Source organism: Petaurus breviceps, unplaced genomic scaffold, assembly GCF_028583685.1.
Source record: "Petaurus breviceps papuanus isolate PSGF00001 unplaced genomic scaffold, PetGlider_PUasm1.0 37, whole genome shotgun sequence".
Taxonomy (NCBI): domain Eukaryota; kingdom Metazoa; phylum Chordata; class Mammalia; order Diprotodontia; family Petauridae; genus Petaurus; species Petaurus breviceps.
In genome coordinates, this window is record NW_027186296.1 from 29,095,717 (window position 1) to 29,114,848 (window position 19,132).

Genomic DNA, 19,132 nt, shown 5'->3' on the forward strand with positions numbered 1-19,132 from the left:
AAAAGGCTTGGATAATTAGATTAGGGGTGCAATCCTGTGAATTACAGGGAATAAAATATTAATTATTTAGCAAAAGACTTTCTGCCTCAAGGAGAACACATCCTTAATGTAGTGTTTCGGCAAGCTCACCATCATCATGATGGAATTGGAACCTTCTATTGAGTTTGCTGTCAGAGACAACTTTCCACTGTTAGACAAAACTACTCTAACCAAAACAAGTCTTTTCTATAGAAAACCTGAGTCATGACATTTTATATCATCAAGAGATCATCTCATCCAACTCCTTCATTCACAGATGGGCAAGTACAGGCCTGAACAGGTCAAACTGGCAGTAAGAAACAGAATCAGGATATGAACTCAGATCTTTTTACTTTAAATTCATTGCTCAAGTTTCTAGACATCTGATGGAAATAAAATTTATACTAAAAAATTAATTCTCCTAAACTGTTATAAAATTTCCCTAATTAAATTTCTAAAATGTCCAAGCTATATACATAGTATTTTTTAAGGATAATTTTCAAAATTTAAGAAGCAAAGACACTAAACAACAGAGCATCAGTTTCAGAAAGGCTAAAAATCACTGAGTCAAGAGGCAAGTGTTTCAGAGTAGAAATGGTAGTTTCATTTATGCTCCTTATGTAAAATAGACAAATCTTTTAGAATTCTTAGTCATTTTTGTAGCAAATGAAATATTAATATACACCATGAGACCAAATCAACATTAAACTTAAGAAAGAAAGGTTTATGCATAATAGAATTTTGAGGCCAAAATAAGGCTGCTTTGATAAGCCTTTACTCCTATAAAATCAAATAAATAAAACAATGTTAAACTTACTGGGGCTGTAAGAAAGGTATCATCTTCACCTTCTTGACCTCCATTTTCCTAAGATAAAAGAGAATTGCAAATTCGGCTAAATTAAGTATTTGAGTGATGTGAAAATGATTTTAGAGATTTGAAAATAGTATATGTATATCATATGCTTTCTACACGTCATCTAAGACACAGCAGGTACAAAATCAATATTTAATAATAATTCAGGCTCCTTTTACTGCAGAACTGACATGCTACATAACATACCAGGAAATCAGAAAAATTCTCTTTAAGTTCCTTTAAGAGATAGAGAAGTAATTATTTCAATAATATCAACAGATTCCAAAATTGGTTCCAGGTTCAATTACTTTCAAAAATAGGATTTGGTACACTAAACAGTTACTAGCCATGTGACCTTGGGCAAGTTGCTTAACTCCAACTGCCCTTCATTCCCCCCTTCAAAAAGAAAAAAAAAAAAATAGGGTTCGGAATAGCTGCAATTTGATAGCTCAGTTTAAACATTTGATTAAATATTAAATCAATTAAATTTTAAATGTCTGATTAAACATTTGGAGGCCAAACATGACTATACACAATTAACTAGAAAAATAATTATGTCTTTGTAACTTGAAAAAGGGGAGGGGGAAGTAGTCTGAACAACAGTCAACAAAGGCAGTAAAATACCTGATTTTCAAGGTCTTTTTCTTTGCTTTGTATTGCTTCTGCCTGTTTTAATTCATGATCTTTTTTATGCTGTTCAGCAGTAGATAAGTCCTTGGAATTATTATTTTCTTCATCATTTTCAGTAAATTCCTCAGAGTCCTTCAGTTCATCATTTCCATCTGGATCACTGGTCTCTTGATTCTCTGATTCGCTTTCCTTTTAATATCAAGAACATTTGGTACAACCAAGGCCATTAGCTTGAATACCACTGACTAGCTTACTTAAAAAAATTTTCTAACCTATTCTTTTAAAAATATATCCCCCTCCCCCCAAAAATTTTGAATTGACACTTGTTTTATTCCAGAAACAATCGTCAAACATTTTAAATTTATAAATCAACTACACTTTGCAAAATGACAGGCATTATATTCGAAGTAAATGATTTTATGTGTTTTGAGTGCCAAGTCTCCCATTTCTGGGGAAGGAAAAAATTTAAATTGCTTTAAAAAGTATTCTGAACTTCCAAAAAATTATTATACAATTCCCAAGCCACATTTTAGTGCTGTACAAAAGATAGGATTTCACAGAAAACAAATCTCACCATTCCCACAAGCCATACTTCGAAATTCAATCTCACAAACCACTTGCAAATCTCAGCTTTGAGAAAATGTGGTAACTGATTACAGAAGTTCATTGCATGGCACATTATATCAATTAATCTTAACCATTTTGGTTTGGGACATGGTTACCTCTTTCAATACATGTTCACAAACAACGTTCCCTCTTCTTATGTTGTGAGTGGATGACCATGCTATTGAACAAACTATGAAGACTGAGCATATATGAAACAGTTTAGTGTTGCAAATAAAACAGTAAATCTGACATAATTAATGATATGTATAATTCATATACTATACAGAATTAAGCATAAATACCAAATGCCAAGCAGTTCCCATAAATGACTGCAATTAATACTAGTTTGATATAAGCAAGTTAAAGGGTGGCAAGTGGAAAAGGATAACAGGCAAATCAGCAAGTTGCCCTAAAGATTTCTAGTTCCAGCAGGGAGTGTCATGTTCAGGAAAGGAAAAGTGGAGTAGTGGATGGGGCATCATTCTTTTTTCTTTAAATTAATTTATTTACTTTTAATTTACAGCATTCAGTTCCACAATCCCTTGAGTCCCAAATTTTCTACCCTTCCCCCTCCATGGCGGCATGCAATCAAATACAGGATCTACAAATACCTTCACATTAAACATTAGTCAAATTGTAAAGAAGGATTATAACCAATGGAGTGAACAATAAGAAAGAAGCGACAAGACAAAACAAAACAAAAGAGAGAGAGCAAGTAGTTTGCTTCAATCTGCATTCAGACTCCATAGTAGAGGGCATCATTCTTAAAGAAGGGACCCAGTATCTCTAGTACATTTTTGTGAATGTTGTACTTGTATGTGTTTATGGTAGGAAGGGGGGAATAGGAGAGTTTCTAAGCCCCAGATACGGACAACCTGTGCCACAGGTTCTTTCACTGCAGGAATGGAAGATGCAAATTGCTGTGCACAACCTAGGTTACTGATCTAGAAGTGCTATTTATCTTGTCCAAGATGATTAGGGGAGACTAGGGTCTGGGAGAAGCACAGAGTTTTTTCTTTCCTATTCTAAAATTTAGATAAAATGCTGCTGATTTAAGAGAAAAATCACCCCTGCAAGGAAGAGGGAAGTTTCCCCAGAAGACCTGAAATTGCATCATATTCATTTGGGGAGAATTTAATTACTTTCCTAGTTGAAATGCCCTAATGTACTTATAGAGAGGGCCAAGTCAGAGGGAAGAACCTGATTAACTGAAGGGCAACTAGACCTTGAAAGAAAACTAGTACCAGGAGGTATAAAGTGGGGACTTTCTACAGGCCAAGCCAATGTGTTAAATAGTTTCCTGGCTTATTAGTTCTGAAGCCCATCTTTATTCTGTCCAGGCATAGCTCACCTTAAGGAAAAGGAGCTCTTTACAATGGAAATAGTCAATTTGTAGACAAAATTTGTGATGCCTACTCTATACTTACTAGCTAGCTATACCTAATCTCTCTAAGGCAAAATTAATTCACGTTTAAAATGGGGAAAATGTTTTGTTCAATTTAATTCATGGTACTGCTGTGAGGATCAAAGAGTATACTCTGTGAAAACGTTGTAAAAATCAAAGGAGATACTTTATGTAAGATGCTATGGAAGCTACAAAATGCATGATAGTAGCACTCTATAAGCAACTTTATCTCTAGTGCAGGAAATGACTAACCTAACTTGTAGCTGATTATAAACATAGTAACAGCCCTTCTTTCCATGAAATGGGACTTAACTACCTTAAACACTTGGTCCTATTTACACAAAGAGAAATTAACTACTCAAGCTGAATATAAAACTTTACCTTGACAAATGTATCATCTTCCACTGAAGCATCTCCACATAGTTCATCTGTTTCTTGTTTCTTACCTAAGAGAAAAATAAAACTGGGCTAGATACTTGTGTTTCATCATTTTAAAAGCAGAAGACAGGGAACAAGATACATAATTAATGAATGGTAAATACAGAACAGCATGGGAATATGTAAATATAGAGTCAAGAAAATATACATACTGACCACAACAATTTAAAGGAAAAGAGCAAAACATAAAACTGAATATTGCAAAAAATATGACAAACTTGGCCCTAGAAAAGTAAGACAAGGTAGCCTGCTCCCCTTTTATCTTTGCTAATGTATTATGGGTATGGAAATATGGGTGTAGATCACTACATTAAGACTTCTGATATTAGTTCTGCTGAAATTTTTTTCTTCATTATTTGTTACAGGGGATGATTCTGGGAGAGGGGGAAAATATACTGGGAAATATAAGTGACTTAAATATAAAAATGTATTTAAAAAATAAGTAATGGGACTTATAAACCCCCTGCCTCTGTAACTCTAGGCAGGTCACTTAAAAATCTTTTGGCACCTCAGCTTTCCTATCTGAGTTCAGAACAGCTACTCTCTTAAGGTTCCTTGCAGTTCTAGACCCTAACTTTTTTTTTTTCCCAGCACAGATTAGTACTTTTATTGGTATAGGGAACTTCCAGTGAGAAGTAGATCAGCAGCATAAGGTTTTAGAGAACTACTTGGGGCATTGAGAGGTTAAGTAGTCCGACTTGCTGAGGGGAGTCACAGGCAGGACTCAAATGTTTCCCTGGATCAAATCTCACTCTTTATTCACTATATTAAGTTGCCTCTCCATGGTTAACTAATCACTACCAATTCATTAAGAACACCATTACAAAACAGCTACCAGATTCATTCCATAATCCTGAATATACTATGCCACGTAATTTCATTGAAGTAAAACTAGACATAGGGGCAGCTAGGTGGTGCAGTGAATAGAGCACCGGCCCTGGAGTCAGGAGGACCTAAGTTCAAATTTGACCTCAGACACTTGACACACTTACTAGCTGTGTGACTTTGGGCAAGTCACTTAATACCAATTGCCCTCCAAAAAAAACCAAAAACCCTAGCCATACCAATCATTTACTTCAACTGCTTTACTACACATATAATACTCTTTATATTCTTGCACACAGTCACTGTATTATTCTAAAATTCTATCATATTAAAGAAAATTGATCACCAAGCTCAAAAACAATTCAGTCTTCCATAAACCTAAGCAATCATTTGCTTTAATTTCATCATTTCATTACATACTATTTCATATTCTCTTTTTCTTTTATATAAGTCACTTCTTCAAGTAAATTTTTAAGTTCATAAAAGGCAAGCAATGACTATCACATATTTGTATTCTTCTAAACAGTTACAACCATGCTGTGCACACAATTAAGTATTTAACTGCATGTCAAGTGACTGTTCAGCTGATCTAATAAAGGCAGAAATGGATTCACACTGATAAAGCTCTCACTCAATGGACCAAGTTGCATGGTCACATAAAAGTATTATAATAAATGTCCCCCAATTTATCTATAGATTTTTTTAGTTATTTATAACTTATAATCTATGTCCTCATGGAAACAATGTTATGAATGTTTAGGTTTCCATCTTATTCACAAGAACCTACTTTAACTCAAAAATCTCAAATTGTAACTATACATTTAAATGGTTTAAAAATGTACAATAGCAAAAAGTCAAGCAATTATCTAGAAAGAAAGCAAAGACAGAAATGGCTCTGGGAGAATGGAGGTAAAAGGGAGAAATTAAGGCAATGTAAAAACTTAAAATTTATCAATTAAAAAATATTTTGAAAAAGGGCAAAAAGGGAATGTGCACTAGTGGAAGTCTCAAAACAAACATCAGTTTTTTGTTTTTAAAGTAAGGGATTTTGAAACACATTTTCAGGACATGGAGAATCAGTACAATGAATATACATCTTCAGTCTTTCAAGAGAAAATGATTGATGAAACAAGGTCAGAGAGGAGTGAGGAATGAATGACAAGCTGAAGGACTAAGCTTTGGGAAGGGCAGATATCATCTCATTCTCTGAGGCAAGAAGGAAGAAGGGAATGGGTGAAGATTGAGAAAATAAAGAAGAAAAATGCTGAAGAAATTCTCAAGCAGCATGATTTTTTCCAGTCATGTAGCAGAGACTAGACTGGTGGAAATAATGCTAGACTATGAAGTCAGTCAAGGTCTGAATTCAAAGTCCACCTCTGATACTAGTCTTATGATGATGGACAAATCACAGGAATAAAGCCTTAGTTTTCTCATCTGTGAAATAGGGATATCTGTAACTACCCTCCCAGAGCCAAAAGGAACAAATAATGTATATTATCTGTGGAAGTGCTTTGCAATTACTAGAGAATCAATAAGTATTGTTAGCATGCCACAAAAAGCAAAGGAGAAGTAAGCAAAAACAAAGATTGGAATAACCAACATGAGGAACATGGTAGTAATCAAGAAATGATTCTTTAATGTAGCAATGAGAGTATGTGTTCTCAACAGACTTATTGATCAAGTTTTATAGTTTTATGCGGTAGTATTAAAGAACAGGAACATGAATAGGATGGTGTAAAACCCTGAGTGGGAAGAGTAGAAATGATGAAGATCAAAGTTTCAAGACCTTAAGACAATTTAATTTACAAAATAGCTGATGAAGACTAGAGAAGGAAGGAAGTGAAATAAGAACAGGGAGAAAGATCTGGACAGTATCAAAAGACTGAGGAAGTAGTCCACTAAATAACTTCAAATAAAACAGTAAAACATTAAGATTTAGGAAGATGTGGCCCATGTAAAGGTGTTTCTATTTCAGGGACTACGTGTAATTTCCTGTGTAGGTTTTGACAATTTAAAATATTCTTAAGCTAGTGTGCCCCCTGCTTTTAGTTTAGTCCCACTCTTCTTTGAGGTTTACAATCTGTGTGACCTTGTACAAGTCATTTTACCATCCTGGGCTCCAGTTTCTCATCTGCAAAATGAGGGCAACTGGATTAGATGGGATTCTGAGGTCTTTTCAAGCTCCAGACCTATGAAACTATGAATTACAACTTTGTAGTGTGGAGATAAATGGTAGGTGGGAAAGAAGAGAGGTCCTAGCAAAAGGATCAGCTTCTCTGAGATCAGAAGGGAGGAAAGGCTGAAGATACAGAGGGTTAGCAATGGAGGGGAAGATACAGAATCTTCTCCATGAAGTAGTATAGCTACACTGAGGAGTAGTTGAAACATTGAGATAAATTTGTATTCTATGCAGGTGGTGATGGAGGAAGGAGAACAGGCAAGGGTTCTCACAAAGAGGTAAGAGTCATACAGAATTCCAAAATATAAAGTTTGACTTCATGGATCAAGTACTCCATGAATCAGAAACAGATAAGAACAAGGGCACACAGTTTTCTTTTCCTCTCAAGCTGTAGAAAAATCTAAACTCGGGGGCGGAGCCAAGATGGCAGAGTAGAAGCAGGACCTTCCTGCTGCTCCGGCTTCCACCCTCCCCAATCCATGTAAAAAGGGGCCTCTAAACAAACTTTGGAGCTTCAGAACCCACAAAATGACACAGAGAAGCTAACCTCCCACTGAGGACAGCCCTGCAGGCTGGCATGAATCCAGCTCAGCGCTCTGGGAGCCGAGCCCAGCCCCAAACCAATGCTTTAGCCCCAGGGCACCAGCGATGGCCAGAGGGACTCCAGATCAGCAGCGGCTGTGGCCATTTTCAGATTTATCAACACACAGATGCAAAGGACAAAGTGAGAGGTCAGTGCAGTCTGGACTTTGAGACCAGTAAGTGGGAGTGCTTGGCTTTTGCCCCCAGGGCGAGAAGCCACTGAGACACCTGCACAGCCAGCCAGCGCCACTTGGCAGCTTCAGCTCCTGGCCTGCAGAGTGCAGGGGGACCAAGCACCAGTCTGAGGGGTAATCGCTCTTGCTTTAACCTGCTTGGATTTGGATTGCAGCCTAGGGTGTGTATCCAGCTTGGCAGAGTGTGTGGAGACCTTAAAGAGGGTACCCATCTAATACCTCCAGCAACTGAGAAAACCCCAGCGTTCAGGACGAAAGCTCCCCTGTCTGGTGGCAGAGTCCTACTGTGGCAAAAAGCCCAGGGGTCAAGTGACTGAGGGGTGACATGACCAGGCAAAGGAAACAAAGCAGACAGAAGATTCCAACATTACACTCCTATTTTGGGGACAAACAGGAGCAAAGCATGGAACAGGAGGAAAACAGTGAAGTCAGAACTCCTGCACCAAAAGATTCAAAGGAAAATACGAGCTGGTTACAGGCCATAGAGGACCTTAAGAAGCAGATAAGAGAAGTGGAGGAAAAATTGGGAAGAGAAATGAGAACAATGCAAGAAAATTATGACATAAGAGTCAACAGCCTGACTGAGGAAAATAATACCTTAAAAAACAGACTAACTCAAATGGCAAAAAAGGCTCAAAAAGGCAATGAGCAGAAGAATGTCTTAAAAAGTCGAATTTGCCAGATGGAAAAAGAATCTCAAAAGCTCAATGAGGAGAATCATGGCTTCAGAATTAGATTGGAGCAAATGGAAGCTAATGACTTTATGAGAAATCAAGATGCTGTTAAACAGATCCAAACAAATGAAAGAATAGAAGGCAAGGTGAAATATCTCATGGGAAAAACCACTGACCTGGAAAATAGATCCAGGAGAGATAACTTAAAAATTATTGGACTACCTGAAAGCCATGCCCAAAGTAAGAACCTAGAAATCATCCTCCAGGAAGTTCTCAAAGAAAACTGCCCTGATGTTTTAGAATCAGAGAGCAAAATGGAGGTTGAAAGAATCCACCGATCACCTCCTGAAAAAGATCCCAAAAAGAAAACTCCCAGGAATATTATAGCCAGGTTCCAGAATTCCCAGATTAAGGAGAGAATATTACAAGCAGCCAGGAAGAAACATTTTGAATATTGTGGAAACACAATCAGGATAACCCAGGATCTGGCAGCTTCTACATTGAGGGATCGAAGGGCTTGGAATATGATATTCCAGAGGTCAAAGGAGCTGGGATTAAAACCAAGAGTCACCTACCCAGCAAAACTGAGTTATCATGTTTCAGGGGAAAATATGGTCATTCAGTGGAATAGAGGACTTTCAAGCATTCTTGTTGAAAAAAGCAGAGTTGAACAGAAACTCTGACATTCAGATATAAGAAGCAAGAGAAGCATGAGAAGGTAAACAGGGAAAAGAAACCATAAGGAACTTATCAAAGTTGAACTATTAGCATTCGTACATGGAAAAACAATAATTGTAACTTATGAAACTTTTCTCAGTAGTTGAAGGGATTAGAAATATATATATATGTCTATATAAGAGGGTATATGGACATATGTAAGAATACCTATGTGAATGTGTGTATATATGTTTACAGGTATACACAGATAGAGGCCACAGGACCAATTTAATAGGAAGGAATGATACTTAAAAGGTGAAATTAAGAGGTGAGAGAGGAATATAATGAGAGGAAATGGGGAGAGACAGATTGGGGTAAATTATCTCATACAGAGGAGGCAAGGGAAAATGGTTACAATGGAGGGGAAGAATAGGAAGGCAAAAGGGAATTATTCCCATTGAATTTGGCTTGAGGAGGGAATGAAATACACACTAAATAGGGTGTCTCACCCTCCAGGAGAGTAGGGGGGGAAGGGGATGAGAGGCGGGATGATAGAAGGGAGGACAGGCTTGGGGGGAGGGAAGTTGGAAGCACCAACTTTTGAAAAGGGACGGGATCAAAGTAGACAACAGAACAAGTGGGAGGTGGGAGAGGAGGGAGGGAGTCTTTTACAATATATCTACTATGTTACTGTTTTGCATTAGCCACACATGTACAACCTATACTGAACTGCTTATCTTCCCAGTAAGTGTGAGTGACAAGGGAGGAAGGGAATGAAGCTGGAATTCAAAGTTTTAAAATCAAATATTCAAATATGTATATATGTATGTATATATTAACACATATATATGTACTAATATCAGTACTATTTTACATGTAATTGGGAAATATACAGGCACTGGGGCATAGAGATCCACTGAAAAGTCGAAAGGGGTATGGGAGAAAATATGGAAGAGAGCAGATTGGAGGAGGGGATATCCTGTGGGACTGCTATTTTTGGGGGGTGGGTAGGGGAAAAATGGGGAGAAAATCTGTAACTCAAAATCTGGCAGAAATGAATGATGTAAATCAGAAGTTAATAAAGCATTTGGAAAAAAAAAAGAAAAATCTAAACTCTATCCTGTATACATTATGGCCTGTTCTCTAATTCCAATGTCACAATTAGCAACTTACTACAGAAAGGTAAATGAACACAAAGGGGAAGGGATTCTGGACTTGGATTATAGCTCTCCAGAACACATAGAAGATTTGTGGATGTAATGAAAGAATTGATTTTGTGGATTCAAGGTAAAACTCAGTGCTAAGTTCCTTTCTATTCAAATCACTGGGCATAAGTTAAGGGCCCATTTAATCAATAAGACACATTACATTGCTGATGAAATTATAATTGGAATAATCTTTAAGGGCAGCAATCTGGAAAGTTCACAAAAAGTTTGCCACAAAATTCTTGTAAAAGCCTTGTTGAGACTTGAAGGAAGATAGGAGGTAAAGAGAGGGAAGGGGAACAAAAAAAGCCTATGAAAATGCCCAGAGCCAGGGGTGGCTAGGTAGTGCGGTGAATAGAGCACCGGCCCTGGAGTCAGGAGAACCTGAGTTCAAATCCAGCCTCAGACACTTAACATTTACTAGCCCTGTGACCTTAGGCAAGTCACTTAATTGCCCTGCCTTTCCCCTGCAAAAAAAAAGTCTAAAAAAAGAAAGAAAAGAAAATGCCCAGTCAGAGGATTTTATATTTGATCTAGGAGGCAACAAGAAAATACTGGAGTTTACTGAATGGGGGGTGGGAGGGGATGTGTGTGTGAGATCAATAGACAGAAAGGGTCTGACTCAAGTACTAGGAAAATCAACATGAAAGGTAAATAAACGAAAGATGAAACTAACCAGCAGGCTACTGCAGTAGTAGAGGTATGGATGGGGCAGCTAAGTGGTACAGTAAATAGAGCACCGGCCCTGGAGTCAGGAGGACCTGAGTTCAAATTTGGCCTCAGATACTTAACTAGCCCTGTAACCTTGGGCAAGTCAATTAACCCCAATTGCCCTGCCTTCCCCCTCCCCCCCCCCCCAAAAAAAGCCCAAAAAGCCAAAACAAAACAAAACAAAAAGGTGTGGAAAAGTGCCTGTGTTCTCCAAGGACAGACATTATCTGGTAGATTCTACATCAAGCTGAAAAAGATACATATATAAAGGCAGCAGTATAAAAGCAACCATGTACATCCATCCATCTGATAAACCAGAAATCATTAACAGAGGGAAGGTTCTACCATTAAGGCAAAATCAGAGTGACACATAGTCCAGTAAAGATTTTGTCTGCCAAGGACCAGCTTAATCAGTTTAAACTAAATACAGAAAGGCTGATCACTATGATTGATTCTTTGGCCATGGTGACCCATGAAAATAGTAGATAAAAATACACAAAAACAGACTCAGGCCTTCACAGTCTCCTTCGGTTTCAATAGTACCCATAGTAAAACAAGGAAAAGAGACAGAAGGTGTGAATAAGCACAAATCAGCTTTCAGATTATGTATACACATCAAACTATCTGTACTCTAAATGTAAGTGACTTGTTAACAACCAAAGAGGTGATGTACTTGCTAGAGAAAATTGACTGCATTTATGTGGATATTCTTACAAAACTAGAAATTTAAAATTGGTGGATTTAATTTTATAGTGTACCCAACACTTACCACTTTATATGTTACACATGGTCCTCTTTCACGTTGTAGAAATCATAAGAAGTATATACTAGGTAATCATGAAGAAGAGAGCTAGAGCTAAAATGGTGTACTAATTCTGGAAATCAATTTGAAATTATGTGAAGTCACTAAACTCATACTATTCTAAGATTGAGCAATCCTATACTACTAAGCATGGCTCCAGGAAACTGGTGATATATCTCAAAGGTGGAAGATTAAAAATACAGGATGAAAAATATATTGTCAGACACAACTGCTTATGTTAGTTGGTTCTGTTGAAATATTTTTTTACACCACCATGTAATCAAAAGGCAATCAGAAAACTTAAAAATAAAAACAAAAACAAAAATATGGCTTATTCTCCAATATCCATTACAGAGAATCAGGAATGAGAAAAATTCTACCAAGAATCTTGTGAGAAGATTCTTCAAATCAACAATATACCTGAATAGCCTGTGATAAAAATTCAAAGTTTAATGGCACTAGATAAAGCACACAGAGAGATTACATCTTAATAGTCAAGTTTGTTTTTTTCTTTTAAATAAGGATACTCTCAATTCAGGTCTCAACCCCTAGCAACCTAGCTTCATTGTTAACCTAAACTGCACTCTCCAAATTTACCAAAGACGTCTTAATTGCCAAGTCTGATTCCATTTCTCAGTTCATCCTTTCTGATGCACTTCACTCCACTAGGCGCTCTTCTCAGTACTCACTTCCCTGTGTTTTTTGACTGCAACCTCTTGGTACCTCCTTCTGTACTGGACACTGTTCCCCAATACTCCTTCATCCCTGGGTTTCTGTAGCTATTTCTTAGTTCTCCTACTTATTTGGCCATTGTGTCTCCTTTCCTGGATTTTCATCCACGCCATGCCCCACCCCAAATGTATGTGCAACCTAAGGCTAGTCTGCTTTCTTTCTCTTTTTAGATCCTATGGCTTCAATTATTGATATGCTAACAACTACCATAACATACCCAGTTAGTTCAAACTTCATTCCTGTACCAACTGCCTATCAGCCATCTCCAACTGTATGTCTGTTGAGCACCTCACATTCAACACATTAAGAACAAAATTTATTATCTTTCTCCTAAAACTCTACATTTTTAATTTTTGTCAAGTATTCCACTGCCACTCCAATCACCCAGGCTAAGAACCTTGGAGTGAGTGTTGACTCTTTCTTCTACTTCGCTCCACAACAATAAGTTGCCAAGTCTTGATGATTCTATCTCCAGAGTATCTTACTGTTTCTTTTCTTTCTGATAACCCTAGTTCTGACATCCTTGCTTTTTAAAAACCACTCTTGTCAAAGTTAGTGACTTACAGTCAATCCTCCTCAATCTCTGCAGTATTTGACACTTAGCCACTCACTCCCTTCACTACTGTCTCCTTGGCTCACAACTTACTCTTCTATCACCTGGACTCAAATAAACTTAAATTAGTCTCCCTGAATCCAATCTCTACACCTCTGTAATAAAATACACACTTCTCTCAGACTCTGAAAGCCCTTCACAATCTGACTCCATCCTATTCTCCAGGTTTACCATACAATACCCCTCTCTTGCCATACTCTACATTTCAGTCAAACTGGCAGGCCTATGTGCTGTTGCCTGTTCATGACATTCCATCGCCACAAAAGCCTTCGTGACTTCGAACAGGAGTAAAATGTATTGCCCTCTTATCTCTGCCTCTTATAATCCTTTTCAAGGCTTGGCTCATGTGCCACCTCCTATAAAAAAACCTTTTCTGACCTACCCCCTCTTTCCCCAAATCACTCCAAATATTTTTTTCTTTTTCCTTATGTTTTTTATATATTAATATACAAATTATCTATCTCCCTTTTAGCACAAACAAATGTAAGTTCTCTGAGGGCAGGAATTTGCTGGTGTACGTATATCCTTTTTTTGGTGGAGAAAGCAGGACAATTGGAGTAAAGTGACTTGCCCAAGGTGACATGGCCAGTTAAGTGCTAAGCTTCCCAGGCTGGATTTGAATTTAGGTCCTCCTGACTCCATGGCCACCTAGCCACCCCTGTACATATATCCTTTTGACCAAACACAGCACTTAGCACATGGTATGTGCTAATAAAATACTTGTATGAATGTATCTCTCTTCAATAGACTTTGAAGATAAAGAGCTGAACCCAGGACCGAATGAAGGGAAGGGAACGAGCTAGTTTATTTGGGAAACTGAGTATTACTTTTCCAATGATCCAAGCTGCTCTCTGCCACCAAAGCAATCCATTATCAAAGCCATGGAACAATAGCTTCATAAGAATCAAGACTCTGAGTGATTGATCCAAAGGAAAATGGAAAGATACTTAGTGGTATATACCGTATTTCCAATTATGTCTTATGCACAGGAAGTAGCATAAAAGGGTATACAAGACTATAACCAGTGGGCAGTGTTTCAGTCAAATCATTCAAACTCATTGGTGGGGGGCGCAGGGTGAGTGAAAAAAGGACTTTGAGTCACAGGAAATGGCGTGGCAAGAGATGAAGGGATGGCTTATTTAGCATAACCAAGTAAGAATTAGCTCATGTATTTTAAAGTCAAGCAAAGCAAGTGTAATATTAAGGTTCAAGGTACTGTGATAGTAGCCCAAGAATGCACAGATACTTCCACTTAAAAAGACAACAGATTAACCAACAATTTAACTTAATACCTGTGTTTTTTCAATTTGTAACCAGGCAAACAGGCAGGACAAATATTCCTAGATCAAATTTTTCAAGCATTGACCAAATATCCATAAAATCTTCCCCCCAAAACCTTCCTAGAGTTTTATGATGCTAATGTGGAATAAGATATAAGAACTTTTTATATCATAATATGAAACCATATCATATTAAATATAATTTTGAAAGGTTGCTCTTGCCTTAATTGATCAACCTTAGAAAATCTTATTCTACACAGCCATACAATTTTAATTAAACATGATGTCTGCAGTCATCCCCATTGAAAATGGAATAGTATATTTTTAGTCAAGAAGGACCACTCCTCCCCACGTACATTGTTTCAAGGCAGGATTTTTTCCCCCCTTTTTGGAGGGAAGGCAAGGCAATTGGCATTAAGTGACTTGCCCAAGGTGACACAGCTAGTAAGTGTTAGGTGTCTGAGGCCAAAGTTGAACTCAGGTCCTCCAGACTCCAGGGCACATGCTCTATTCACTGCACCACCTAACAGCTCCTAATGCAGAAATCTTTTTTTTTTTTAATTTACATTGTTTTGAGATGTAACACTTTTGCCAAGAACACAACCATAGATAAGAAGTATTAAATTATCATAATAAGTACTTACTGATGTGCTTCTGAATGTCACTTAACTAATTAAATTAATTTGTGATCCTTCGTAGTAGTAATCCCTTAATAAATGCTCCTTAATTCATTAAATATTCTTAAAAACCTGGCAGTTGTTTTCCTGTCTGGAGTTACACAGCAAGTTTAAGAAGCCAAAAGAAAGGGCAAGCTATTGTTATATGTATACTCAAAGAAATGTAATATCAAAATATCAGAAAAAAGTTATTGAATAGGGTCTAATTAGCATTATATTAGATTACAATAAATGGGGGCAGAGCCAAGATGGTAGAGTAGAAGCACAAACTTGGTGTGGGCTCCTGTTCCAATCACTTCTAACACATGCAAAAAATGACTCTAAACAAACTTTAGAGCTATAGAACCCACAAAGTGACATAGAAAAACAAATCTCCCGCTGAAGGAAGCCCAGCAGACAGACAGGAAGGATCTATCACACCAAGCTAGGAGCCGAGGGTAGTCTAGCCCTGAAGTTCCAGCCCTAGGGTGGCCCAAACAGTGGTGACTGAACAGACTTCAAGACAGTGAATCATCAGTAGCTGTGGCGGGTTCCAGACTTCTGAAGCCATAAACTCCAAAGACAAAGTAAAAAGTCAGTGTGAAACTCTGTTGGACAGGGGAGGATTGAAGAGCACAGTCTGGCCCCTGCCCCCAGGGCGAGAAGCACCACTGTGTGGCTGCTTCCAGAGCTCCTGGCCTGCAGATTATATAAGGGGATCAAGCAACCATTCAGAGGTGAATGGCTCTTGCTTTAACCTGTTTGGATCTGGATTGCAGTCCTGGGTTGTGGTCCTGGGGTGTGTGACCAGTGAGCTAGAGCTTGTGGGGGCTATAGAGAGGGAGCCCTCCTAATAGCTCCGACAGCTGCAAAAAACCCCAGTGATTTGGGACATAACTCTCTCCATTCTGGAAGCAGAGTTCTACCATGGCAAAGTGCTCAAAAGTCAAGTAATTGGCTGCCAATATGAGCAAGCAACAGAAGCAAAAGCAGACCATAGAATCCTTTCTGGGGGGACAAAAAGGATCAAGGCATGGAGCGGGAGGAAGACAGTGAAGTCAGAACTTCAACATCAAAAGCCTCCAAGAAAACTATGAACATGGAGGAGCTCAAGAAGGATTTTGAAAATCAAGTAAGAGAAGTGGAGGAAAAATTGGGAGGAGAAAAGAAAATCATGAAAAGCAAGTCAACAGCCTGCTAACCTAAAAATACACTGAAGAAAATAACACCTTAAAAAAGACTAGATTACAATAAACCACACCTGACTTAAGTTTTCCTTTAACCTTTCTTTGGGGTAAAAAAGGTTAAGTAAACAGTGAAGAGAAATAATCTAGAAAAGTCTCCTAGACTTGTAAACAGAGGATATTAAAATGCTGATTAAAAATAAATTTCATCTCTAGATTGAAAAGGGAATGGTTAAACAGGGCTCAAAACTAATATTACTGCCTATATTACTGCATTCAAAAAAATTTAATTTTTTTATAAGGCCTTTCCCTCAATTAGTCTTATGACATGAAGTTTTGCCACAGTATTTTAAATATAGTATTTTAAAATAAACAAAATTACAGGACACCATTTATCTAGCATTATGAGAATAACTTTTCCAAATAAGTGAATTTACCAGATAACAGAAGACTATGCAATCCCTTTAATTACCACCTTCTTATAAATCTAAACAAAAATATATTACACATTCCTTGACTTTCTTCGACAAAAAACTGAGTTGTTTTTTGGTTGTTCTTGTTGGTGGTTTTTTTTTGTTTTTGTTTTTTTAAGAAAAACTGTACATGCTTATTAATTCAATTGCTCTCAGAGACTGCTTTCAAAAAACAAGTTTCCCTCTGTAGTAAATTCCCACCTCACCACTTCTGACTTGCTATGGGTTGGGGAAAAATAAGAATATCCAATTAATAAAACTATCTTAAGTAAAATGAACTAAGCTCCAAGGGCAGGAATGACTTTCCTGTGAGCAAAAAAACCTGAGCTTTGATGTATTTTTCTGACAGTGAGAGAGCTAGTGATGCAGTGTAAAAGTGTCAAACTCATAGCCTCTGGGCTGCAAAGTTAACAGAGCAACTGAATCAGATGAAATTATAACTGGGAATTTAACAAAATAAAAATACAATATGACACAGATGTTAATTCTTGGTTTTAAAGTCAATGTGTGGCCCACAGGTATCTTTTTCTTTTTAAGTTTGACACACCACTGGGGTAGTGAATGGAGTAGGGAAATCAGAATTCAAATCCTGTTTCAGACGTTCCTAGCTCCTGTTTATTCATTATTTAATTCATCTATTAAATAGGGATAGTAATCAAACCTATCTCACAGGATTTTGATTATCAAATGAGATAATGGAAAACACTCATGTAAATAAAAATTCTATTATTACTTTGCAGATTCAGATTTTTTGTGTTTCCTCATCCAAGTTCCAAAGTTAAAGTCATCAAATAAGTGCCCTCTGACTAAGTGAAATGCTTTTATAAAATATATTCAAGGAACATCTATTACTATAAAATGTATAGTAACACAAGGATTCTTTATCTTTTTTTGTCATGGACCCCTTCTTAGAATAATTTAAAATGCATATAACAAAATACATATGATCACAATGAAAATCAATTATACTGACACACTGTTAGCAGAACATTTTTTTAAAAAGTTCATTCACCCAGGTTGAGAATCTCTAGGCTGAGGCAGCCAGGTAGCACGACAAGTAACTGGCCCCAGTGTCGGGATGACCTGGAATCGAATCCAGGCTCAGACACTTAGCACCCACCCAGAAACACCAGGCCGTGTAACCTTGAGCAAGTTACTTAACCCCAATTGCTTTATTTAAAAAAAAAAAAAAAGAATCTCTAGGCCATGCAAAGTGGCACATGCCTGTAATTCCAACTAATATGGAGGCTGAAGCTGGTGGATGGCTTGATCTCAGTTCTTAGCTGCAGTAATGCTAAAGCCAATTTTGGGGGTCCAATCCAAGTATATCACCAATGTGGTAGGCTCCCAACAGCACAGGGCCACTAAACTGCCTAAGGATAGTAGAACTAGCCCAGGAAGGTCTAGAAAATATAAGATAAAAGCTTCCAAGGTAAGTAATAGTGATATCAGGCCTATGAATGGTAGCTACACTTCCAGCCAAGGAGAGATCGAGAGACTTAGTCCTAAGAAATGGAGAGAGAAAGAGGGAGTGAAAGGGGGAAAAATGGAGGGAGATGAAGACAGAACAGGAGAGAAAAGAAGGAAAAACCAACCCATCAACTATCAGGTAACTTGAGACCTGACAAGAAATAGTTCCAAAAACTGAAATAATCTTCAAATAATTTCAGTGTCCTTAATTTACACACTGATTTTAGCCTGATTTCTTCCGTCTTGTAAGAACTCAAAAAAAAAAAAACCCTAAAAAATTAGAATGTTTTACTTAATAATCACAAAAACAGTATCTGAACTATTTGAAATCCCAACGTTCCTAGTTATCAATTATCATTTTACCATATATATTTCTTTGTAATTTACAGGATTTTCAAAATAGCATTAGAAGGAATCAGGGCTAAAAGAATTTGCCATAAGTTCTGAAATAAATCTTATTAAGCACTCACTGACACACAGTCAAGTGATAAATTTTAGGAACTTAGGTTAAAGAGGACAATCCAGTTTAATATGAGAAACAGTTAAGGAAAAACAAGAATTCTACTGATGTCCAGAAGAGTAAAGTTAAACTAGATGGCCTCCCCAAACCCACTTTAAAATCTTACATTACTGTAATTTTTTGATAAAATTACAAAAAAATCAAGTTCTGATTATAAATGAAAAAAGAAAAGATGGAGGAAAGGAAAAGCTCACATAGTTCCAAACTGTTAATTACAGTGAATATACACTAATTTGAATTTTATTAATATGGAATATTATAACTAAAATGGTAACAGTTTATCTAGTGAAAGTGAATTTGCCAAGAAACAAATAAATTAAAAAACTAATTTTCAAAAAAGCAAATTAGTTAATTTACTTTCCTCCCCCTTTTTTCTCCTCCTTCCCATTTTCTTATATTAGGGAGGCATAGAGTCCATGAATCTT

At 37.2% G+C, this 19,132-nt stretch overlaps 1 protein-coding gene across 3 annotated transcripts in view; it reads right to left on the minus strand.

Moving 5' to 3' along the window:
- SLTM (SAFB like transcription modulator) overlaps positions 1 to 19,132 on the minus strand; it is a 47,668-nt gene that overhangs the window by 26,425 nt on the left and 2,111 nt on the right. For all 3 annotated transcript variants that reach the window (XM_069098160.1, XM_069098159.1, XM_069098158.1), the window contains exons 3-5: positions 3,894 to 3,958; positions 1,496 to 1,690; positions 836 to 883 (exon numbers count right to left, since the gene is read on the minus strand). In XM_069098160.1, coding sequence (XP_068954261.1) covers positions 836 to 883; positions 1,496 to 1,690; positions 3,894 to 3,958 — 308 coding nt within the window. The remainder of the gene's footprint in view (positions 1 to 835; positions 884 to 1,495; positions 1,691 to 3,893; positions 3,959 to 19,132) is intronic.